The 26,168-nt window shown below is 39.9% G+C and overlaps 2 protein-coding genes across 5 annotated transcripts in view; both read right to left on the bottom strand.

The window, feature by feature from the left end:
- The window catches only part of npnta (nephronectin a), a 46,798-nt gene extending 26,061 nt beyond the window's left edge, over positions 1-20,737 (bottom strand). Inside the window, exons 1-4 of one of the 4 annotated variants that reach the window (XM_068727218.1) lie at positions 20,186-20,737; positions 12,285-12,385; positions 6,871-6,921; positions 1,691-1,783 (exon numbers count right to left, since the gene is read on the bottom strand). In XM_068727218.1, the coding sequence (XP_068583319.1) occupies positions 1,691-1,783; positions 6,871-6,921; positions 12,285-12,385; positions 20,186-20,256 (316 nt within the window). In that variant the 5' untranslated portion in view covers positions 20,257-20,737. The remainder of the gene's footprint in view (positions 1-1,690; positions 1,784-6,870; positions 6,922-12,284; positions 12,386-20,185) is intronic. The other 3 variants (XM_068727220.1, XM_068727219.1, XM_068727221.1) reach the window with 3 other exon arrangements.
- Positions 20,738-24,099: 3,362 nt separating this feature from the next.
- The window catches only part of gstcd (glutathione S-transferase, C-terminal domain containing), a 48,737-nt gene continuing 46,668 nt past the window's right edge, over positions 24,100-26,168 (bottom strand). The window contains exon 12 of the mRNA XM_068727290.1: positions 24,100-25,847. Within this exon, the coding sequence (XP_068583391.1) occupies positions 25,657-25,847 (191 nt within the window). The 3' untranslated portion in view covers positions 24,100-25,656. The remainder of the gene's footprint in view (positions 25,848-26,168) is intronic.

Raw genomic sequence — 26,168 nt, forward strand, 5'->3', positions numbered from 1 at the left:
AAGATGAGCTGAGAGGCTCGCCAATGTATCGCGGACACATTCCAGATATATAGCATGCTAAAATTCTGGACCTGTCAGGGAGACTGTCGGGAAGCTACAGCCAATGAGAGAGCAAGACACGCGTTGATGGGGTCATCTATAATGATAGAAACTTTACTGTATGTGTTGTATTTGCAACACGGACCAAAGTTGTTGTTGCGGCTAGAGGAAACAGACTATAAATAGTAAAGACGTGTGGAATCAAGCTATTATGTGAACACGCGTGCCGACGACAACAACAAGCATGACTACACGCATGGTATCACATCATGTATCTAGTCACATCCCATATGTGTTTTCATGACAAAGTGTAGTTTGACATGGTCATGTAATGTGAGCTTGGCTTTAATTGCTGTACGATGTTTTACAGTGTATCACTGTGACTACTTGAACTTTAGCAGCATCGAGGTCAGGAAATCAGCCCTCAGCAACTTATTTCACTCCTCCCGTTGACTCATCAAAATAAATGATGTAGGATATTAGAATGCTTCAAAACATTGACCACTTGAGACATCAATAGTAAACCTCAAATCAATGTTTAATGGAGGCTGCATTTAAATGAGAAAATCTAATCTATGGTTTGACAATAATTCAATTGGTTTGCATAGCATCTGCCAGATCAAAACAGAATCCAAGGTTATCTCCACCTAAATAGGCTGAAAGGGCATGTCTGCCACTCAAAGCTGAGTAAAATAGAAAGCTCTGTAAAACGTCGAGAGCTTATTGGATAAATGAGGCTTCAATGGACACTACGGTTTCAACTTGAAAGGCCTTGGAATCACATTTGTCAGATAAGTATGTCTGAATGATTGGAAACAAAGTCTATTGTAGTTGGATATAGGACGATTTTTTTCCTCTCCCCTTTGTTGCAGATTAAGACAAAGTACAGCCGTCTGGCCGGGCAGACAGGGGCCACCTATAGCCTCCAAATGCAGGATGAGTCGTTTGGAACATTCCGGAAAGGATTTCCACACCTCCACACCCACCTCAACCCTTGTTTTTAATTACACACTATCCTATTCCTAGGTCTTAGGGCGTGAATTCCACAAGTATTTTCAAGCTACTTGGATGCACATCAACTAACTGGGATGCTTTAACGCTTTTCAACATGTCCAATCTGTCAATGATGAAATTGCACAAAAACTCAAACACACACACAAACACACTTTCCGTAGCATCGGTTGCACTCAGCCGAGCCAAGTTATCTTAGGTCTGTAATTGAGATGTTATCTTCACAAGAGAGGATGCACCCCCAGGATTATTCAATATGGCCTTACCACTCATTTCCATTTGAGCTGAATCAGCACTCTCGCTCTACCTCCTCCCCTTTTGGTTAAAGCATCTCACTACTGTGGGCTGGTGGCAAACCAGCTTCCGTTCCATGAGTGTCAACTTTAATATGCTGGTGTTGTGCGGTGGAGATCTGGCCACGATAAACAACGATTACCCTGCCATTGCTCAGGGCAGCGGTTCTCCTTCACTTAGTTTTTATGTGAAAAAGGGGTCCGCAAGGTGTCCTAGTATTATGACTCTGCCTCATTTTTTGTGGTGTACGTCTTAACTTTAGTACCCTATGATATATAAAAAGTCACATCCAACTGCAAAGTAACATAGTTTACATGGAGTCTACAAGTTACGAGCGAGATCTCACCTTGGTTGCAGGTCTTGCCGGTGAAGCCAGGGTGGCACTTGCACTTATTGGGTCCCACGCAGTCTCCGTGCTTACAGCCAGGCTGGCACACAGCTGTTCAGAGAGGATTCAAAGAGGAAGAGACAGATCAGTGCAGCGTCCTAGCAGACTACTTGTTCCAGATCAGGATGACAAAGCACTTAATCCTACTGCTCCTTGACTTGGCTGTAAATTATCTGTTTACTTCACATTACAGCAATAACACAGAATGATGCCTCATTCATATAGGAAATGTGTTTGTTTCTTTCTCCTTGTGTGACAATGTTATTATCATTGACTAATGGTAATAGAGCAGCCATTCTCAGCTAACCATATCATTTTTGCATTGAATGGAGCTGGAAAAGTTTTATTGTCCTTACTGATACTATATCATTTCACACTGTGAGATAAATGAGAAATGTGACCTTTTAACACTGAGCAAAGTTTGAAAAGTGATTTTCCTGGTTTGAAAAATACAGTGCTGATATTTACACTGGCACCCAGCCAACAAAGATTTCCTTGGCAAATAATAGTTCTCCCTTAGACTGAAGCTGAAACAATTAGAGCACCAAAATAGTAGATTATAATGAATGTAACAGAGCTGCCCTGCAGATCGTACGTAGTGTGCAGATGGTGGTATTTTGAGTGTGTACAGAAACGTGGTAGTAGGGGAAGATGCACAGCTTCACTGACTCTGCGTTCTGTCTCAGTGCGCTGTAGGCTTACCCTGCTTATCTGACCGTGCTTACTGCAGCTTGCTGCTAAACATGTTGGATACACGGGGTCTCAGCCAAGTGTTGCTAATTTTCATTAAAAGCTCCATTAATTCTGTCATAATACAGTGCAATCAGAGGACTTAATTATTACTGTGGTGGAAGAGGCAATACATACACCTTTGTGTGTGTGTGTGTGTGTGTGTGTGTGTGTGTGTATATAGAGATTCTAAATGAGATCTTATCACACCAACCAGTTTGTTGTGTATCTTGAAAGGTGTGCTGGTGTAGTTTTAAGGCCTTAAACACCGGCAACCTCTCATCCGCGAATGGTATGCCTGGTGCTTTTATTGTGAAATATAAGAACAGTAACGGTGAATCTGGTATGCGCTGCCTTAGACAAAATTGAAAGTAGTAATAAAGTTTGCTGTCTTGGTTCAGACTACAGAGCCTCTGAGTTGTTTTATCATCCTTATGAACAGTATAAATTATCAGTATAAGTTTTAGAGGGACTGCTCAAAAACTACATCACTGATTTCCATTAAATTTGGTGGAAAGATTAAAAGATGAACAGGTCAGCGGACATTCCGACCTTTTCAGTAAAGTGCAAGGCGGCTGTTGTTTCAGATACCAGTGAGAAAATGAAAAAGGAACTGTTTAGGTAATAAAATATTTTTGATCTCATCAGAGGCCCAAAATTGTAGTTTAGATTGCTATAAGACAATTAAAATTGTCCTTTGTCTTTAAGGTAGGTGAAACTTTTTTGCTTGACGACCCTGCGTTAATTTGCCAGATCTACATTTACATGATGTACAGTATGCACATTGACTCACAGCAATCCAGCATAACTTGATGCTATTGTGATGGTGTTGGATTTTCTTGTCTTTAAATGCTTCCCATTTTCAATGTTTCTTAGAAATGCTAGATATACAGTTGTGGTCAAAAGTTTACATACACTTGTAAAGAACATAATGTCATGGCTCTCTTGAGTTTCCAGTTATTTCTACAACTCTGATTTTTCTCTGATAGAGTGATTGGAACAGATACTTCTTTGTCACAAAAAACATTCATGAAGTTTGGTTCTTTCATGACTTTATTATGGGTAAACAGAAAAAGTGACAAAATCTGCTGGGTCAAAAATATACATACAGCAACATGAATTAGCAATTTTGGTGACTTAGAAAGTTGTGTCAATGAAATGAGCTTCATAGCATGGCCTCTTAACTTCTTGTGAGTGATTATGAGTGACTACAGCTGGTGACTTCTCTGATGCCATTTAAATAGGGCTCATTGGATACAAACGCCCACAAACGCTACAATGGGAAAATCAAAGGAGCTAGCATGGATCTGAAAAAGCGAATCATTGACTTGAACAAGTCAGGAAAGTCACTTGGAGCCATTTCAAAGCAGCTGCAGGTCCCAAGAGCAACAGTGCAAACAATTGTTTGTAAGTATAAAGTGCATGGCACTGTTTTATCACTGCCACGATCAGGAAGAAAACGCAAGCTATCACCTGCTGCTGAGAGAAAATTGGTCAGGAGGGTGAAGAGTCAACCGATAACCACCAAAAAGCAGATCTGCCAAGAATTAGAATCTGCTGGAACACAGGTGTCAGTGTCCACAGTCAAGTGTGTTTTGCATCTCCATGGACTGAGAGGCTGCCGTGCAAGAAGGAAGCCCTTGCTCCAAAAGCGCCACCTCAAGGCTCGACTGAAGTTTGCTGCTGATCACATGGACAAAGATAAGACCTTCTGGAGGAAAGTTCTGTGGTCAGACGAAACAAAAATCGAGCTGTTTGGCCACAATGCCCAGCAATATGTTTGGAGGAGAAAAGGTGAGGCCTTTAACCCCAAGAACACCATGCCTACCGTCAAGCACGGTGGTGGTAGTATTATGCTGTGGGGCTGTTTTGCTGCCAATGGAACTGGTGCTTTACAGAGAGTAAATGGGATAATGAAGAAGGAGGATTACCTTCAAATTCTTCAAGATAACCTAAAATCATCAGCCTGAAGGTTGGGTCTTGGACGCAGTTGGGTGTTCCAACAGGACAATGACCCCAAACACACATCAAAAGTGGTAATGGAATGGCTAAATCAGGCTAGAATTAGGGTTTTAGAATGGCCTTCCCAAAGTCCTGACTTAAATCCCATTGAGAACATGTGGACAATGCTGAAGAAACAAGTCCATGTCAGAAAGCCATCAAATTTAACTGAACTGCACCAATTCTGTCAAGAGGAGTGGTCAAAGATTCAACGAGAAGCTTGCCAGAAGCTTGTGGATGGCTACCAAAAGCGCCTAATTGAAGTGAAAATGGCCAAGGGACATGTAACCAAATATTAGCACTGCTGTAAGTATATTTTTGACCCAGCAGATTTGATCACTTTTTCTGTTAACCCATAATAAAGTCATGAAAGAACCAAACTTCATGAATGTTTTTTGTAACAAAGAAGTATCTGTTCCAATCACTCTATCAGAGAAAAATCAGAGTTGTAGAAATAACGGGGAAACTCAAGAGAGCCATGACATTATGTTCTTTACAAGTGTATGTAAACTTTTGACCACAACTGTAAGTTGAAAGCTGCTTTAACACATACTGAGGGAGACCTTATAGAACTGACAAAGAAAGGGCTGAATAATACGCTCTTTATTTGAAATGCATACTTTCAGAATTGAGTTACAATCTCAGAAATTTCCATTCGTACACATTCAGCATGCAGGGCCACAGTTCTATCCTGAGAGAACATCTTTAGCTGCTCAGGTTTCAGTCTGTAACATTGTTCAAACTGAATTCAAAAGCACTAATGTATGTGATGAATCCTTTAACTGGAGTCAATAACATCTCCAGACTCATTCCACTTTATTTGGCTTTGTAATCAAATAGAAAGAAAGTATTGTTAGCCCACTTGGAGAGGCCTGTGATATGAGCCAGGGTGTTAACACACCGAGCAGTCAATGTTCACAATTACAAATTAAAAATGGCCCAATTTGTTGGAGGAAAAGGAAAAGAGTTTATTAGACCTTGGTCTGGTCAGCAGATGAAATTAATGAAGCTTGTGATGTTGTTAGTTGGAGGGAAGTCAAGTGGAGGTCTTTTTGTTATTCTCCTACATGGGGGAAGACTTGATTAGCACGATCAGAGGCGGCCATCAACAGGCTTTGCCTGTGAGGTTATTTTTAAGCCTCTTGCCTGCCAGAGAGATCAGGGAAACGACCAGTGTTCATTAACCACAGCAGAGGACACGGACGACTAAAATGGTCGAGGCAGCTGGAAGGCCAAACATAGCATGTATGACCCTCGTTCCATGAACACCATGAAAACATGCCAAGTGATGACACACTTTCACTCTGGTTTACATCAGCCATTCCTCAGGGCAGCTTTCTGCCGCTACTGATTCTTTTGATTTATTGGCTGTTCATGGATGCCTGATGGTAAACACAGGGGAAAGTATTATTTTTGAATTGATGCTGATATTGAGTATGAATGTTTATACTAGTTTAATGCATGACTTCAAAGGAAGATGAGAAAGTCATTACTTAATCAATCACAAGTTACATCATCTTGCAATCAACTAAGTAATTACCTAAGGCTGCTTGTAATCATTATTTCATTATCAGTTGATTTGCTGATTGTTGTTTTTTTAATTGTTAGAAAGGTTCTGTCTTTTAAAATTGCTTGTTTGTCAGACTAACAGTCTATAACCTGAGAGTAGTCAAAGTACAATTATATGCTTTTCAAAGTAAGAAAAGTTGAAAATTCTAACATTTGAAAATAACTATTTTTTATTTTTTATTCATAATTGAGAAATAATCCATCAAAATTGTACAGCTGATTACAAAATCAATCATCATTGCATACTATAATGAGGACAGATCATCTTGTGTCTGGGGTCTGAATTTGTTCTATCTAATTTGTATGCAGTGAAATGTCATCGATCGACCAGGTAATGTCATGGTGAATATTTCGTTTACCCAAAGGATGAAGTACGAGGACATTGGCATTCTCCACCTGACTGATTTGTATGTAGTTACGTATGCAGAGCATCTCCAACCGCAGTAAAATATTCAGTTTTTACACTGCACCATGCAGATGGATATATTGCGGACATATTCATTTAAAAAAAAAAAAAAACATTATGGATTTAAACTTTAACGGTTTCATTTGTATTTTATGGGGTTGACTAGAGGAGCGGTTGTATCTTAATAAAACTAAAGAACTTCAGCATAACTCATGTTAAGACACAGCTTCAGGTGAAAACAGGTCCTGAGAGTGTAAGCTGTTTGCATAGCTCTCAGGCCAGAGGGAAGAGGATGGCCGCTACCATGGAGTGTGAGGGGTTAGTGGGGGGACGGCTTGACTCTAGAAATAAGTGAGTGAGTCCAGGATTCAGAGGATGTGCCCCCAGCAATTCATGTCGAGCACGATTATTTCAAGAAACATGTGGAGCTAACCTTGGGGCTGGCACCTTATCCCGGCTACTCTGTGAGTTAAGGCGAAGAGAGCTGAAAAACAAACAGCCAAACAAACAAAGGTTGCGGGTATTGTTTAGTCTTTGAGAGCAAAAAATAAACATGATGTTAGAGGGCAGAGCCTGGTCATTTTGACAAGCAAACGTTCCTGGAAAAAAAAAGAAAAGACAAACACACACAGTCTGGAGTTCTGGAGTCACACATATTCCCACTTGCCTCTAGGTAATAAGCACATTAATAAGCACATTTTGAATGCATTTGAGTTCTAAAAATTAAAAAGATGTCCAAATAAAACCACTGTCTCCAAGAATGTTCTCTTTTTCTTAAATCATAGAATACAAATTCACTATCACTCATATCTAAATGGACGTGTATGAAGCAGCTTTCTCTCACACTCTGTGAATTAAAATTTACACCACTGCGCTGAAAGATGGAAACACCACCAATAACATTCAAGGAGCTCTCCGTCCTGGTTCTTCAATATGAAAATAAACGCAGCAACTAACTGACTGTGAAGAGACATTAGTTTTTTAAATCAGCACTGTGTCAAAGTGCCTTCAAAGACTGTGTCAAGTAATTCGAAACATGTGCCTTTTATTTGCGCATATATTCCCTCTAATTTTTTACGACCACACCCTTCCATTTAGTTTTCACCTTATTACGTAAAGCAGATGAAAAGGCACACTTTTCGACTGGCCTCTTCAGCCCAGTGATCATGAAAGAAAGTGGAGCAGGCAAGGAAACTGCACAGACAATCATGTGAAAGTGAATTACTGAAACTGAGATATCACTTTTCTGCTTTCGTCGCTCACTTTGTTAGCTCGAATTACTAATTCAAAAGTTCTGCTTTAATCCTGTCCACACCATTTGTCGAAACAAAGGCCGCACTCAATCAAACTAAATCCAAGTCTCAGTGGATTTTACAAATCCACTGAGACCTCTGAGGAAATTATGTGTGATCTATTTAATATGGAGGTGAAATTAAACCTAGTCACTTTACAATGCAGAGAAAACAAATGTATGTCTTTCTACCAAAGCTGTGTTTTATCTTTTGGATTAACTCAAGTTAATCAAAAACCAGTCAAGTCCTTCAAAGCTAAGTGGCTATACAAAGCCTGCTACGGTCTTTTTAATGTTTAACTATTCAGTCATTTTCACACGGTCAAAACCTGATTTAAATGTTAACTTGAACGTTTTTGATCTTAAGCCAAGTCAAGTCTTTGCATTTACTTTGTATGTAAAAAATTGGCTTCGCATTTGGTGTGAACACAGCATTATTCAAGTCCTCAATTTTGTGACCACAGTATCAGTCTGTCCAAACAAGAATGTTGATATCAGACAATTCTGCAAAACCCAAGATTACGTTCAGTAAAAATTTTTTATGTTTAATGCCAATGTTTTGTTATCTGTTTCTACCAAGCCCCCAACTTTATGGAAGATCAATGATAAATCACTAAATTACTCATTTAAAAAAATGTCTTTAAACAATATCTGCGCATGGCAACTATGATATGCTAGGCAAAGATGATTAACTGTTTAAAGGATAGTTGAGGTTGAGCAACTAAATCACTTGGTTAAAGTTGCATAATAAGAAAGTCAGAGCATATCTATGTCCTCCACACTTTTAATCGCAAAACCCCAGACAATTTTGGCTTTTCAGAACGCGTAATATGGATGAAATTAGTTTCAAATGAACAACCTCATACCAAGGTCTTGTATTACTGGAACTCAAATGTATTAAATGATCAAAGCTCCTATACGACAGTCATGGGATCAACTTGATTAGACAGTTTTCCATCTTCATCAAGAGTGGAAGAGATGAAAAGTATTTTTTACTGTTGACTGTATTACACTGGAGATGCAAATGTTCAAATGCTCACAGTAGCAGTAAAGTGTTCATGATGGCAGCTGGTTGGAGTAAGTAGCTTCAAGTGTGGCTCTGCCTGCCGGATGGCCTGTCAGAACATTATAAGTGGAGCTTCAGTCTACTATAAATCTAAAGCCTCTCTCTCTCCCTCTCTTTTTCCATCTGCCTGGTTTTCTCGCTCGTCTCTCTCTCTCTCTCTCTCTCTCTCTCTCTCTCTCTTTCCTAACGTCTCTCCCCCCATTCCAGCAGCAATCATCTCTTAACTCCTTAACTCTGAACCATTTCCCTTACACCTCAGGATTTTTACTTTCCCCAACTTTTAGTCCTTTCCCTCCTCTCTCAGGGTTGATCTATTAAGTTTCTCATTCTTTGAGAGAAGTCTCACAAACCGATCGCCTGAGCTCCATGCCTGAGAAAGCCACAATCCTATAGCTTCAATCTAATCTCTTCTATCGCCACAAAAAAAACTAACCAAAATCTGCACTGACTGCATCCCCTCACACACATGCACACACACATTACTGACTGGATGGAGTACTGATTGTAGTCTCAAGTGAATGGATTTGAGTCGTGCACCCCGGCATGAGCATTTGGAAACATTAAGGCAAGCACTCACCGAGTGATTTAACTCACAGAACAGATTTGATTTTGTTGAAATAAAAAGTGGTGCAGTGAAAATACTTTAGCAGCTTGCTATGGTGGTTAAACTCAAGCTCATTTTTTGGCTGAACATAGAACATATGGGACTCCAGAACAACAAAGAAAACATGTTCACACACTGTTGTTTGGCTGTTTAAGTAATTTATGCAAACATGACTTTTTTTTAATGTGACTGTGCTTGATTTATTATAAAATAAATGTCACATATGATGATGTATCGTCTCCCTTGATTTCTAGAGGCAAACCTACAAATGTTTTGTCATGTGGCAATTACTGTTTGGGATTTGAAGTGGGCAAAAAAATGTATCATGTCTTGCCCCCTTAACTAAGCTTAATTAAGTCATTGTCTTCTTTCTCGTCTTCATTCAAAACCCACGTCTATTCCACCTCGAATTTCTTTGGGAACCTGTAAATGCAGAGAACCCAGCACAGATGCACTGGGAGGTATTGGGCATTGAGAATGCTGACTCCTGCCAAGAGGATTAATGCTGAGTCTGGCTCCATGTTCAAACAAACAAAATCCAATGATACAACTGATCGGTCTCAGTGAAACAGTGCTGCTTTTTCCTAAATCATTCCAGCACAGACTGTGTAGTTCAAGTGTCCAGGCCTTGGGAAAAGGTAGGCTGTTCTATTGCAAAAAAAACCTCTACTTTCCAACCATGAAATCAACCCCTCTCAAGCAACGAGTCTAGGTCTGTCACCATTAGCATAACTTGTTTTTCTGACACCAAGTGTTTATGTTGGAATAAAATTATCATATTTAGTTTCTAATAAAGATGAAGCAAGAGGTGAATACAAGCAGATTTGTCTTGCAAAGACCTTAGGTGAGTCTAGCTGGGCTAAAAGGAATACAAAACATTGAGGCCATGAACTCAAGTAATATTGTTTGTGTTCAGCAGAACAGAATACGAAATCTTGAGGTGCAAAAAATGGCACTCTGCCACTTTCACAAGAAATTGGAATTTAAAAAAATAAAGCAAATACAGAACTCTTTTAGCTGCAGCAGCACAGACCTTTGGGCCCAACAAGCAGTGTGTGACATGTTTCCCACAAAAAAGGATACAAAATACAACAAATAAACAAACTTATAGCATGGCATGATGAGCCTCAATACGTGAAAACATAATTAAAATATGGTAATATCAGCAATAAAAAACACAAATGGAAAACGAGTGGATTAAAAAAACATTATTTTAACAAGCTACAAATAAGTGGGTAGAATTAACAAGCAGAGTTTCTATAGCAGGAACTTAACAACCCATAACATGAAGCTTAAGAACTTGTACTGCTTTGGTGCTAGGTTCTTCTTTGTGTTTCATAAATCTTGAAATTTTAGCTATGCTTCGTTTGGCAGATGAGAGCAATTGCGGGACAGACGATGATAGAATAATCCTGACATTGATTTTCTTTCATTTCTTTGTGAATTTGAGAAAAAATCCGTAGAGAGATAAATTGAAGGATCAACTTGTGAAATTTACCGGTCTGAGGAAGGGAAATGGTCATCTCCAGTGCACCAACAATACAAACTTTGCCAAGTGGTCGCAGCAAATGCTAGTTACTGTTGTGTTTGTTGTTGACACATTGGCTTGACTAATCACAATTGCTCTTAAGAAGTAAACCATTAACTTTACTTCCCAATATGTGTAACATGTTGCTTGTTACTAAGTTCCTGCTGTGGAAAATGACGCATTCACATGGAATCAGGCAGACGGTAGACGACACCCCACATAATATATATATAAATATATACTAATTTTAGCGGACAAGAGCAGAACGGTAAAATTAGGTCAGGTCGGCAGTGAGCACCTTCAATGGTAATGGACGACATGGCTGTCCAAAGTTAAAATATTGAAACTTTTTGCCGTCCTCCGTGATGGAATTTCAAATTTGCAATTGAATCTTACAATAAACCTGCACTCTATAGCTTCAAGCTTTACTCGAATAATTACATAAAATCGTAAACACTCATAATTCTTATGAGAATTATATTAAACCATTGCAACATGTCATGCATGTTTCATTTTGGCTTCCTTGACTTTTTGTTTGCTTTACCTGTGCCGTCCAGAAGCTGGTGTTATCCATCCACTGTATGCCTGATTCCATGTGAATGATTAAACCTCCACAACAAAGCAGCAGCTATACCAGCACAGGCACCAAGCCATGCAGACATTTGTGAGGCAACTGACCAGATCTGACACCCATTTAGTATATTCACAGTCACACCTCCCTGGGTAGTATTACAGGAGAGTAGAGGATCGCCATACAATGTAAATATGTCGGGGAAAAAGTACGTGTCAATATTTCATACAATTTATGTGACACAGGTGTGTGCTCATGACAGGACACATCCTCTGAATTGACTCAAGTTGACTTTGCAGGATATGAAGATGAATTGAGGATTAGTGCACCTGACGACATTATGGATTGTTTTCATACTACTTGGCAGCGTAAGCTAACTTGTTTTTGCACAGTAGTAATCTATAATCAATCTCCCATCTACCCTTGAATGTGTCCACCTGCAGCTATAGTCTCTCCCTCATTATGGCCACCTGCAGTGTGAATATAAATGTCAGCCTTTCCTCCGGTCCAACCAGCCATTGTCATCAATCTTTACTCAAAGATTGTCCCAGGTGTGATGCTCTATTAGCTGTATGTATTTCTCTTGTGACAATGAATGTGTGTGTGTGTGTGTGTGTGTGTGTGTGTGTGTGTGAGAATGTGTTTCCCCAAGCCCCTGGTTACTGTGGTAGTGTTGCAGCATTTCCTGCGTCTAATAGCATCTTTGACCCCAACTTGAAACCTTGCAACCTTGTTAGCCCTATTTTCCCCCAGCAGCAGCAGCAGCAGCAGGCATGGTGGCACTCACGCTGGCAGTGACCCCAGGAACGGCGTGTCCATCCCCAGCAGCAGTCCACCCTGGCCCCGTATCGACACAGGCCGTTGGACGAGGCCATCTGCCGTGGCCACCTGTGAGGGGATGACATAATTAGTTCACAGCCAATTAAAATGTCTAAATGAAAAGCAGGGGTCTTTCCAATGTTGTTTGAAGGGAGGCTTCAAAGCATTCATTTTATTTTGTTCTGCTGTAGAGAAAACAGACTTGTATCAAGTAATTTCTTTTTGCCTAAGTAAAATGAATTTCCATTATTTTTACCTGTTAAAGGGTTTTCCTTTTCTGAATTGAGAGTCAAAGAATAGAAGGTGGCACATGCCCAGATTGTAAAGCCCTTTGAGGGACATTTGTGATTTTGGGTTACATATAAATAAAACTGACTTGACTAATATGTCTCTATGTTTTATAGTATATAATAGCTACTTCAATAGCACTGAAGGGCCCAAATTCTGTCTCATGTAATGTATGAAAACATCCCATGTCAGAAAATAGTAAAAGAAAATACCTCTTACACTTTCCCAGATCCCAAGGTAACTTCTTTTAATCCAATTTTTTAATCTGACTAACAGTCCAAAATGCAAAGATATTCAGTTTACTGAAAACTGCAGCAAATAGTCACATTTGACATGTTTTGCTTGAAAAACACACTACAGTTTCTGAGAGTGTTGAAGGCTGACTTTTCACTGCTTCCCTACAGCAGATTATCTTTGCTTCACGGAAATAAAAGCGATAGCACATCAGATGGCGTTGGTTTGTGCGATGTCAAACTGGAGACCCGCGTTGAAAGCCTGCCAGACCGGATTTGAATTTATCCTCCAATGTGCATCAGTGCACCACTGACACTCACATCTGAGAAGACCACGTTACTGTTGCATTCATTGTAAGGTTTGTGAAATAGATTTGAAGCTATATACACTACCCGGTGCTCTTGAAAATACAGTATGTTTCCTATCTCCATCTATAACGTCAACGAATGTATAGAGTATGTGTCACTGTCCTGTATGTTTCATTTGACAATTTCATGACAGTGAAAGATCATATCATTGCTGCTGCAGGGGGAACATACAGGTGTTAATGTTTATAGAGATGTAGTGTTTTTTCCCCAAAGCACTGCAATTCCTCTTAGAGAAATTACAGCCGGATGTTTTTGTTAAACCATGTTCTATTCTGCTCAGAGCAAGAAATAGCTTCTTGGCAGACAGTGCTTGTGGATTACCTTTTTATCTGTACCAAGGCTCACCACATATTTATGGAGAGAATAGGGTGAAGGAATGAGTCCATTTAAGGATACTGATGAAAATCCAAGCCGCATACTTTGAGAGCCTGGTTCTGAGATGTTACCTAAAATCTAGTAAAAATAATAAATAACTCAGAAGGCAACGTGTGTAGATTATTGAATAAATGCAATTCATGAATGACTGACTATGGCGGTTATTAATTATACAGTGGAAATACTGTAATCCAGTTAAAAAACAAGAGACAATATCTTGATATACTGTATAAAATAGATGCTTTCTTTTGTGCCTCAATGAGAGAGTGAGGTTGTTGCTCAGTATTCAAGGCACATCCTTTGCCACTATCCCTGCCTGTTAGTGTCTTTATGCCAAGATGAGGAAATGCTAATGCTTGCCCCTGCTGCCAATCACCTCATTGGGAAAAAAAACCCAGATGGATGCTAAGTGAGAATGGCAGATCCAGGGAAAATGTTTGTCTGCTGCTTGGAAAGCAGGAAGGCAGTGAGGCAGGGAAGAACTCCAAGACAGTAAGAGAGAAGGGGAGGGATAGAGGGATATATATATAAAAAAATGAAACCAAAGGGAAGTGAAAGAGAATTAAAAGGAAACAAAGGTTAAAGAAAAGTAAAAGGAGAGGAGAGGAAAGAAAAGAAAAGGACGTTAAATGAAAAAGAAACTAAACGAAAGAGAAGGAAAGGTGGACAGCAGCCAGGTTTAGATGCCACTATTTCTATAATAGAACACACACACATATGGCACACCTGCTGTCCCTCTATACTGTAAAGTTGTTACATAAAACAAGACCATCCCTTTCCTTTGGCAAAATTTACTTCATTTAGAGGATGTGACATCGTTTTAAAACACCTGACAACCTCCCATGACAATTCAGGGATATTTAAATCTGGTAATTTTACCAAGAAGTTTTTCACATGCACTCTTTAATTTATTCATCAGTGTGCATACGGTAATTATCATCTTAGAATATGAAGGCATCCTGTGGGAAGTGTTTATGCTGCTCTGAGTGCACCTGCTCCCATATAACCTAATGGTGTCATCTTCCTTTGTAGTTATACGACATTACAAAGTGATCATTGCACATGATAACTCCCAGTAGAAAGCCGCTCATGACAGATGCACCATCACATTTAAAAATGTACACAATATTCTTTGAATTTTAATTGAATACCACTGGTACCACTGGTCAAAAGAGCTCGAGGTTGATGAAATGTGATATTATCCTTATAAAGGAAACAACTGACAAATGAGGCAACCACAACACTCCTATGGAACAAAGAAAAACTTAATGGTCTATTTTGGCAATTAAATGTAAGATTTTTTTGTGGTTTTTCCAGTAGCAGGATATGATAATGTAGTAGAACTGATATTTTGTCTGGCCAGAGGATACATTTATATATATATATATATATATATATATATATATATATACACACATACATATAAATATACACACACACACACACACACATACATATATAAATACACATATACACACACATATACAGTATATATATATATATATATATATATATATATATATATATATATACACACACACACACACACACACACACACACACACACACCTGCCAGGATCAGAAGGGCATGACATTTGACTCTGAGCACATGATGTCAAAAAGAACAAAGAAGCAGTTTGACCCCTACTGGCTCCCTGTGGATGGTCTGTTTTGTGCTGCAGAAGCAATAAGGAAACAGGAACCTCATGAGGTACAACGGGTTCTGGATTAAATATTATCAAATATTTTCATGTACTTCTTTTTCCACTCCTATATACACATACGGAATCCAGTTTCATGCTCTCAGTCCTCTCTTCATGTTGAATTCAGCTGAAGGCAGAGTTGTGCACATTAACACACTCTGAACTTGGAACTGAGGGTTCAATACAATTCACCAGCTCACCAATTCACCACACCAACGCTGAATAGACATTTTCTTAGAACTTTTCTGGCTTGAAAATCATGATGGGTTTCAATCAACAATGGGAGTTATGACGACACTGCGCCAAAATAAAAGAGCTTGTCCCCAGTGATATTACTGAACAGAAAGCTGGCATATCAAATGGACTCAAGCATAATACCTGTATTTATTATCCTGGGGCTGAATAATGATCTTAAATTACACTAAGCCTTGAAGGAACTCAAGCAGATAATTATTACCCTTCACACATGCAATAGGACACATCTTCCCAAGCGCACACTATCAGACACGTTTATTTCAGGAGAATATAGGGGCGCCATCCTTCTTCCATTGTGTTACTAATGGATACAGAGCTGGAAGATCTCCCCTTCCTGACAGTGAAGAGCATTGAGTCCATCGCTCAGAGGAGCAGTGTGGGGTGTAGCATGATAATCAGAACCATGAAGGTATATAATTCCATCCATCTATCAATCATCCATCCATGAATTCATACTGAAGCATGCAAATTGTGCCTGTTGAATTGATTTCCCCCACAAACACTCATAGATGTTGATTGCTGCCTTGTAGCATCTTGGTGTGAAAGACTTGCTGGGACCTGCCAGGCTCAGCTGAAGGCATGAGTTTGTGCAGTCATAAGATGTCTGGCGTCATAATGAACCACCTCGGCTACACGCGCTGCCAGACCTGCATGCGGACTGCCAAGTCTATCACATTAACACACATCACCATGTGGGATGTTGACAAATATCTGAGGTAAGGATTTAAAGTGAGAAGTCAGCTGGCCTATTAAAAAATACATACAAAGAAGACATAGTGGAAGGTATTCACTGAGTGGCCAGAAAAATAGAAACACTTGATGCAGTGCAATGCAGCACAATGTCCTTGCAATAAATGCAATACTGAGATGTCTTTGTTGATACTTCTGATGTAGGAATAAGTGTTTTGTGTCAACTTCGTGGCACTTTTCAGGCATTTGCACTGTAATAGAGCACCATACTGAAAGATATCCACCTCATTCACATCTATGGATAAGTAAAATGTTTGAAACTCCTTACAATATACTGCAATGCAATACTTTTATTTACATTATGTTATCTTGCTTTGGCAGACCTTTTAGTCCTGCTTAGTAAGTGCGTTCAACCTCTGTAGGATCAAGAGGTAGATGTTGTCAACAATTGTGTTGAAAAAGAAAGCACTCCTTCCAAACAAACAGCTAAGAGCATGTGCTGCAATACAAGAGCTAATAGGATGTTTTCTTGTAGAGGGAATGAAACCCTTTTACGTCTAGCTTTAGCCTGAAAAAGGTTTTCCACAGTGAAAGACGGCCATGACTCTGCTGTCCAGTCGTGGGTTCATTTCACAACTGTGGGATTCAATACCTCCAACTACAGCCTTACATATCACCACAAAATCTACTCCGACACAGTGTAAACAACAATTAGTGTTACAGCTGGTGTAGGCAGTTTCAGTAGTCACTTACTGCAGCTCTCATTTCTATGTCCTAAACCCCTCCAAACACCCTTCATATCGTAACTTCTACACGTACTACTCATTCATTTCAAACATCATCCCGATCGGGATCCCGATACCGTTATACAGCGGCAATTCTGTGAATTTTTGTGCAAACTTATGGGCTTCTAAAGCCCTTTGAGATTACATACTCGGGTTGGAAGAAGGCTAAACTATTACCAACATTTCACTCCATTTCTAAAATGCTTCGCCAATATTAACACATGACTTATTGTGTTTATTGTCGGTATCTTTTTGATAAGTCTGTCTTCTAGGCAGTTGTTGCTAATGCTGGAGTAGCTAGCTTTTTCTGCATGATATTCCCCACTAAACCAGGCGTTTACCATCTTAAGGTACGTGCATGTGCATCTGCATTTGTAGTAGGAGCGCCCTTTCTCTGAAATGACCTGTGATTGGCCAAGTCTCCCATCAATGGCTAGATTTCCTAAAGCCTGAAAACAGATCAAAGAAGAGGTGCAAAAATTATCTCTCAAACCACTTGAATTACAATGTACTGCAAGTTTTTTTGTTTTTTTTTACGCCCATAAAAACCTGCCAATTCCAGCTTTAAATCACAAATCTTGTATTCATCACAGGACTGTTGAATTGTCTGGTCACAGATTGTATTGTGACCTTACCTGGCAGCAACTCTTGCTATCCTCATCCTTTCTTTCGATGTATAAAGGACAGGGAAAAATGTCAATGTCACTATACTTAAATTACATAGTAGACTCTAGACTATTATGGAGACCAGTGGTAGTACTAGTGGGTTTATTTGTCCATGTAGCACTTATTTTAATACAATATAGAGTTTCTCAATTGAGTTTCTCTTACTATAAAACTGTCCTGTTTGCTGAATAAAGATGATAAAAAAGCAGGGAGAGAAATGTTAGTCACAAACTGAAATGCTGTATGCCGAGTTGGTACCTGATAAAGTTCATAAGTCTTGTTTAGTGAGGTATAGCACTTGAATGAGTGTCTCTCAATAAAATACAACATTGAACAGTAAGTCAGTGGAGTCTGACTTCAGTTATTGTCCACTCTCAGAAAGCATATGATCACACTTTAAATCTCTTCTATGACTCCTAATAAAGATGTCGGCACATTCCTCATTGACATACGCTAGATGTTGAACACTCAGAATTCTATAAATGTATTACTTTATATTTTAAACTGCTTGTATAAAATGTGACTTTGACAGTATTTTCGCACTCATTCTCAACCCCTGAAAGCTCAAATGTGGGTCTGATATTACAACACCAACATAACCTGGCACCAGTCCACTGCTTTGGATTATTACTGAGGAGGTCTGGTATGTGCTGCTTGGCTGCGTTGGTATAGTGACATCACTAGGGAAGAATATCCTCTACTGTATGTGTTGACTTTACTTTAGACTTCTATGTTACACGACAGGAAATCGGTTGTCCCTGAGTCCTTGATTGGAACAAGGAGTGGCATCAACAACAGTAAAATGTTTTTAGCAACACATTTGTAGGTAATTATGTGCAGCTATGGGAGAACAAAATGATCTTGCCAATGATGCCCGTGAAGGACCCTTCAGAACTAGATGGATAAGCCTGTTAGGAACGCTCTCTAAAAGGCAATAAGTGAGAGAGAGAGCAGGTAATAAATGGCTTTTTTGCGTGTGCTGGGACTCAGGGGATATTCTCTCAATGAATTAATATTGAGGCAGAGACGCAGGCCCTGGCAAGTTTATACCCATAAAAATTGTCAAATTATGGCTATGGTGACAAGCCACTCCATCAGCAGGGATGTTAATAATGTACAATATGCTGCTGCTAGGTTAAAGTAAATGAGCATTACACAAAGGCAATGCGTGAAATAAAAGTTAAAGCCACCAGACCATGGCCTGTCACACAAACATTATCCACGGTGATTAAGAAAAAACGAAAAAGTCCAAAATAAAAATGACATTGTATGTGCTCAACTCAAATTGTCTGTAATATTTCTGCCCTCTCCTTCATTCATTCTCTCTCTCTCTCTCTCTCTCTCTCTCTCTCTCTCTCTCACACACACACACACACACACACACACACACACACACACACACACACACACTTTTACTTAATGCTGAGACCTTTGATATCCAAATAGCTTCTTTTGAAATACTTTTGAACACAGCAGCAGGAAACTGAATTGAAAGAGCTGAGGAGGAAGAAAGGCTATAAACCGACAGATGTCAAAATCTATCAACAAGCAGGTGGAATGGCAGTCAGTCTGAAAATGCGTTTTGAAATGCGTGAACACAACTTCAATAATAAGTTTCTTCAATAATCTTAAAAAATGTTTCACTCAATTGAAAAAAGTGCAACATGAGAGAGGACCTGCTTTGGGGCTGAGCCTGTCTGACAGAGATACATACAAATTACAAATAGTTCTACAAATGAGCATTTTGACAATTAACATGACTGACGCATTTGCTTTTTCCACAAACAAATTGGAAAGATGTTTTTAAATAACTTCTTTCAAAGTAATTGAAGGGTTTGACCTAAATTACAACTTGGTTTTATGATGCATGGTTGCCAAAAAGAAAAAAGAAAAAAGGCATCATGTTCATTAACTCAGATGCACCTAGGCAGATGGAAATCTCGGACACATGCATTCTTTAGGGTCTGGCACGTCTCCACACCCCTATCTGCACATACTTCATCAGATTCGTGTTTGAACATGAAGCACCGGGCAACGTGCTGTCACATCACTTTGTAATCTGCCGGAAATCTGCACAAGACAAGAACAGCTTGGTGTGATTGCTGCACGTGAAAACACTGTTTGTGCTATAACAGAATGCGTGCTCCAAGGCGCAAAACCAACCGGTTTGAATACACTTGGATTATAGCTGTTTTCATAATAAAAGTTAAGACTGATTCGGCAAGACCACGAGTCACCTGGCTACTCACTGTGCATTTGAACGCACATCATTTCACATGAGCAACATGTTCTTATTGCTAAATTGAGCTTCGCCGTTTGGAGATCTTGAAATTATGCTCCAGTTTGCAACCCCTCCAGCAAGCGCTATTTTTAACCAAAGGCGCGGTTTTTGCAGAAACAGACTATAAATGGATTGAACTGTGATGCCCCGGCTCTTAATCAAACTCACTGTTATTTCACAAAATCCCCCCGCGTCCGCCGATAATGTGAATCATGTTCCCTTACCTGCCATCAAAGTCTGCACTTGCCCCGAAGCTGCAGCTGCACAACAACATCAACTTTATCCATAAATCCATGATTTCTGGAGTTACGCGCCCACTCAGCTTGTTTTTCTCCGTAATCCAAAATCACCCGGTAGGAAACCGCGGAGGAAACAATTAGACGAAGGGGAGTTTGTGCGACGCGCGCTGGAGATGCACAGGTAGGAAATGTCTGCTGGCGTCTTTCAGACTGGTCATGTGCGTTATACGGGAGAGTGGAAACCAGTCCTCTGCCTTAAAGTAGAGTGACCCCGATGCGAGTGTGTGTGTGTGTGTGTGTGTGTGTGTGTGTGTGTGTGTGTGTGTGTGTGTGTGTCTGTGTGTGTGGAGCGGGATGCACTCTGCCGGGAAGAGAGTGCACAGCTCCTTCTCGCTTTCTCTCTCTCTCTCTCTCTCGTTCTCTCGTTCTCTCTCACTTTCTTGCTCTCTCTCTTTCTCCGCTCCTCACAAGTTCACTCAGTGGGCTCTTCAGCCAACAGCACCCACTGCAGCCAGACCCCGTCTTTTAAATACCAGCCACCGGTCAAAACATCGCGGAAATCCACGTGAGGGACTTAACATGTAACGTCATGACCTGCACAGCCAGGAGGAAGAACCTCCAGATGCAGCTCCGCACCGCGCATGCTTTGCGAATGCCTTAATTAATTGCGCAGCCTGCTGAGGCACGCAGGTGCATCGCCCACCCAGGTAGATGCTGCTCACACAGCAAAGACAACGCGGTGTGAATTACTGGGATTTGAATTTAGAGAGGACAAAAAGATAAGCAGCGCAAAATACAAAATGAGTGGTGTTTCAAAGTACTTAGAAAAAAATAGACAGACCTTTGTTGAACCTGTAATTATTGTAAATAAAAACACGTAGTGATGTGGCATTTGATTTGAAAACACCTTTTTGGCTTCATGAATCCAGAGAGATTCTGACTCTGCTTTGTGTCAGATATTTTGTCAATTGCAATATTGTAAAAAATAATAGTTAAGAAATGCTTGGAGTTTAAGTCTGATGCTAAAGTAATTATCTGCCTAACTCAGAGGCATAGCACAAACTTTAGGACACTGTACATAAGCCTTCTCTCAAGGCCTCCTCCTGCCTATTCATTCATACACACCAACACACACATACACCTACTGTCTGGAAACAGAATCATTAAAGGTCTGCCTCATTTTCAGACTCTTGCCTCGCAATTCAGAGGAGTCAGTCAATAAAATAGTTCTCCTGTAAGGACCCAATGGAAAGAAATCGGGATAGGGGGAATGACAGGTTAACTAAACGCCATCATTTTCAGTATAATGGAGCAGGAGATGGATGAGACGAGGGTTTGATATGATTAGCCCACTGCTGGTTGTTCACAGTCACGGCCGTCTTTTGATACATGGCACTGTTGCCTTGTTACGCCCTGTCACCGATTTGATAATAAATCTATGCGGTGGCACAGAGGTTTGACATCTCCAGAAGCATGTGATCGGAGAAATGCCGGTTGTGTATAATTACACTATTAATCACATGATTTTCATGACTGGACTGCAAGAATGTAATTCCATTATGATTTATTACATTTAAAAACTAGTTATGTGTAATTCAGATTCTCAAAGTTCCACCACATTACTACTAACATTGGTATTATGTGGAGAACTAAGACTGATCACATGAAACTTCAGTTCAGCCAAAACATACATATTTTCTCACTAATCCCAAGTGGTATTTTGTTATGCAAAGTTTCAGTTTCATCTCCTGAAGTTTGGAGATGTCTGTCTCTATGGCAAAGTTATCATCTCCACTAGGAGAATCATGCAATTGTTATGCAATTGCTTGTGCATGTTTCCATGCGTGCATCCATGAGTTAGTGTGCATCTCTGTGTCTGTCCACGGGTAATCTCACATTTTGCAGCAGCAAACTGCCTAATATTTTGGGTGACCAGTTTTGGCTGCATGATCAAGGACCTCTCATGGTTGAGGTGACTCATACTTTCTCAGAACAAATTTGATTGCCTGTTTTATACTGCTAATGACTGCCTGCTTAGTCATCACTTGCTACTCGGCCACCTGGTCGGTAGGGCTGTTAGTAATCACACAGCTGAGTACAACGCTGCCACCCTGCCATGTCTAAGCGGGCAGACAGCTTGGTGACTTTAATATTGTTTTTGGTAAGATTGCATGAAGTGTATTAAACAACGACTTTTTGAATTTGACTGAAGTGTGTTGGCTGACACTGTAACAACCGGTGATATGCGCACCCAATAGGCTGTAGTTATTAGCGTCTCTGTGTCTGTCCACAGCAAGTCTTGCATACTGCTTCAGTAAACTGTATAATATTGTATAATACCCCTCATGGCTGCAGTGATACACACTTGCTCAAAACACCTTTTATTTTCTGTTTAATACTGCCATTGACTAGCTGCAGTCTCCTCACTATACTCTTGACCAAGCGCCTGGCCGGTAGGGGCCGATAGCGATCATGTAGCTGAGTGCATTGCCGCCTCTTAGCCGCTTCCCTGCACTCAGCAACACAGTGGGGAAAAAGAGTTTGCTCACTTATATTGTTTTGGATGGTGTGTTTGGCGATCAGCTATAAGCTAACAGCTAACAGAACTACCAGTACACACACTGCTGAGTATCTCTCAGCCGCTGCTCTGCAGCCAGAGACACACTGGAGGAAAGCAGTTTGCTCAGTAGACTTGAAATCTATAAACGCTTCAAGTCAGTGGTCGTTGCAGACACACATGGCGGGGATCGGCACTCTACTGAGGGTACATTTCTGCTTTTAGTTAGAATTTAGTTGAATGTAGAAGCAGAGAGCTGATCGATTGAAACCCTTAAAATAATTTATGGTCTTTAATTATAGGAATCGTATTTTCTTATTCTGTGTGTGATGAATTCCTGCTTGTTTTTAGACAAATGTCCAATGTTTTGCTTCTTGAGTTTAACTGCTTTGTACTGGGAGTCCTTATTAGAAATTAATTTGAATTAAGTAATTGGAAGGTGCATCAATTGAAAAAATTTATCTACAGTATTTTAACTATAATCGGTGCCAGTTCCAGGAAACGTCTGAGGAAATTGTAAAGTAATTATTAAGGACCTGTACAATAAAGCATTGTGGTGCTTGTAGTTTAGATGAAAGCACTAAACATCAATATTTCTTTCCAGAAATTGTCTAAATTATTCTGGAAACTGTCAGGGGTAAATGGAAAAAGAAAATTGTATTTTAGTGATTTGGGTGAACTCACCCTTTAATGAGGGAAAGTGAGTCATTAGTTTAATCTTCAGCAGACAATGCTACAGCAGACTAAAGCAGTAAATAAACACAAAAACAGAATATCAGAAGGGGAATCCTAAATGGAGGTTATATAAGGTGACAGCAGATGTGACAGGTATAGTGTGTGACGCATCAGAGAAAATATTACAACATTATGAGGTGAGCGCAATAACAGCAGCTGGGACCTGTTAAAGACAATCAAATAGGAAATGTGTGCATAATAATTTGTTGTTATTCCTGACTTCTATAATTATGCCCACGGTTGTTTATAAGAAAAAATATACAAGTGAAACAAAACACATTTCGTATGAATTGAAAATTCATACCAACCGGGAGGAAGCCCAAATATGGAGCAACAAACTGAGTTTTAATTACATGTAATAACTGAGCTGTTTGCTGCAACGACAAATTGTCCAGTTCAGAGCTGCTTTTGAAAACTTACATATATGTTGAAGAGAGCGTCTGCTGAAAAGATTCAACATCAAAGTGTCAATCCATGATTATTTCAAAGCTGATTATCAGCACATACATAAAGACTACTCGCTGATGACTCGAGTATGCATATAGGTTTTGTTAAGTCAGGCTTCTTTTGCTCCACAAAAAACAATTAGTTTCAGGTACAGCTCACATCTTGTCAACTTTTTTTATTGATGTCAATCAGTTAATACACAATAGTAAAATACATCCAGCTCATAGAAAGGCATCACAAGGCTGACCATTAGTGAAGAAACACTCTGCATTTACATAGAAATAAGCTCAGATATCTTAACCATTTTTGTCTAAACAAAGAATCTGTTTTTTGTCACCTTCCAGCCTGAGGTGTTTGAGTTGAATCAACCCACTTCACACCTCAATATTCTATCTATCATGCAAGCTTTAAGTAGTGCCACCAACTCTGTCTCTCCTTTTTTTGTGCATATATGAATTTCTGTAATGTGCACTTGTGCAGAGCCACAAACATGAACAGGGAGTCAGGCGTCTCCTTTTGAAATAATTTCAGTCCTTTGCAGGAGCTGTGTCTGGCCATTCACCTCAGGATAGATTGAGTCTGCTGACTGAATTCAGATGAGCTTGACGCTGGAAAAGCCTGGACCTCTCTCATATATCCCTTCGGTGTGAGCAGGAAAACTGGCTTTAAGGCTACCTCCCCTGATTTCTGAAGCAGCTGTAAAACACTGACAAAGGTGACAACACAGGATTTTTCATTGAAACAGATGGCTAATTTCACCTGAAAGAAGGAAAGCTTAATGGGCTACAGTATGCCTTACGTATGTAGGTTTGAAAATAAGGAGCGTATTGTGTGATTTTCAACAACTGGGATCTGAATAGTATGCATGTAATCAAGCACACTGACCTTTTTTGCCAGGATCATAAAATATTCATTGCCGCTGAACGCATTACTGCATGCACACCATATTCACATTCAATCTTTATGAGGAATAATCAGTTTCTCTGTAGACCCATGACAAATGCTAAATTTTACCTGATGTGACGAGTTTAAATCCAATATCTCTCTTTCTATATTCCTCTCTCTCTCTCTCTCTCTCTCTCTCTCTCTCTCTCTCTCTGCCAGTCCTTCACAATCATGCACACAGGAGTGGTAGATAATGATAATTCCCCATCTGATCTTTAAGTGCAGATGACTTTTTACCGTTGAAATTCTCCCCCTTCTGTTAATACCTGGCAACAGAGGGAGATGACTCCGTTCCATCACAGAAGGCTGCATACAGACTATTTGCCAAAACAGCATGTGGAAAGTATGGTGTGCTTAATTCACAATGTGGATGTGTAATTCCTGCTGCTTCTGTTTACGCTGACAGCTTGATCACACATTTTAGGCAAAGACACAAACGTAACGTAGCAGTTGGTGAGAGGTTCAAGCTTTTACTACAACCAAGCGTCCAATAATTGAGTGTTTTTCACAAGGGAGAGGAGTAATTCAGTTTATCGCATCAGAAAACGCAGCACTATTGCCTTTATCTTCACTGTGAAAGAGATTTTGAGATAAGTTAGTCCAGAAATAATGAGCAAACATCTCATTTATTTTCCTAGGCTTGTAAAAAATAAAGAAAAAGAAAACATTGAGGGTGGTTAAAAAAAGTTGTATTCTCAGCACCATGATGACACAGCCAGGAGCCACAGAGGCTGGGTACTTTATCAAATCCACCACACCGGTTCTTGCAGTCCTAATTATGCACCAGTGCTTCCTGTTGTCTAGCACTAACTTTCAGTCCACTCTTGTGCGGCAGCCTTCCCACCAGCATGTTGTTTTTCGGTGAACAGCTTTCAGGCTCCATAGTCATCACCTGCACAGAGTAACCCTGAGTCTCTGCTACCCACGAGCGGTCCAAGTCTACGAGGCCCATACACTGTTTACCTGCAGTGGTACAAAAAAATAAAATAAACCAGTTCTTAATAGAGAAAGGGACAATTTGATACACTTTTTTCTTTGTGTGTATACTTACAGGAATGGACAAAATGAACAGGAATGCCTTTTATTTTACAATGTGAGGCAATCCAAAATGACAGCACCACAAAGAACAGCCTTAAAAGTTACGATTACAAGAACGTAACAAGCTAAGCCTAGCATAATTGGGTATTTAACCCGATGCAATACGGATATGGCAATAGTGGAATGATATAGGTTATAATTCTGTAATACCATGTAATTACTGAAGTAATAACCAGGCAATAGCTT

The sequence above is a fragment of the Cebidichthys violaceus genome, unplaced genomic scaffold (assembly GCF_023349555.1).
Source record: "Cebidichthys violaceus isolate CVI_PGR_0920_01 unplaced genomic scaffold, fCebVio1.0.p SCAF_4, whole genome shotgun sequence".
Lineage (NCBI taxonomy): Eukaryota > Metazoa > Chordata > Actinopteri > Perciformes > Stichaeidae > Cebidichthys > Cebidichthys violaceus.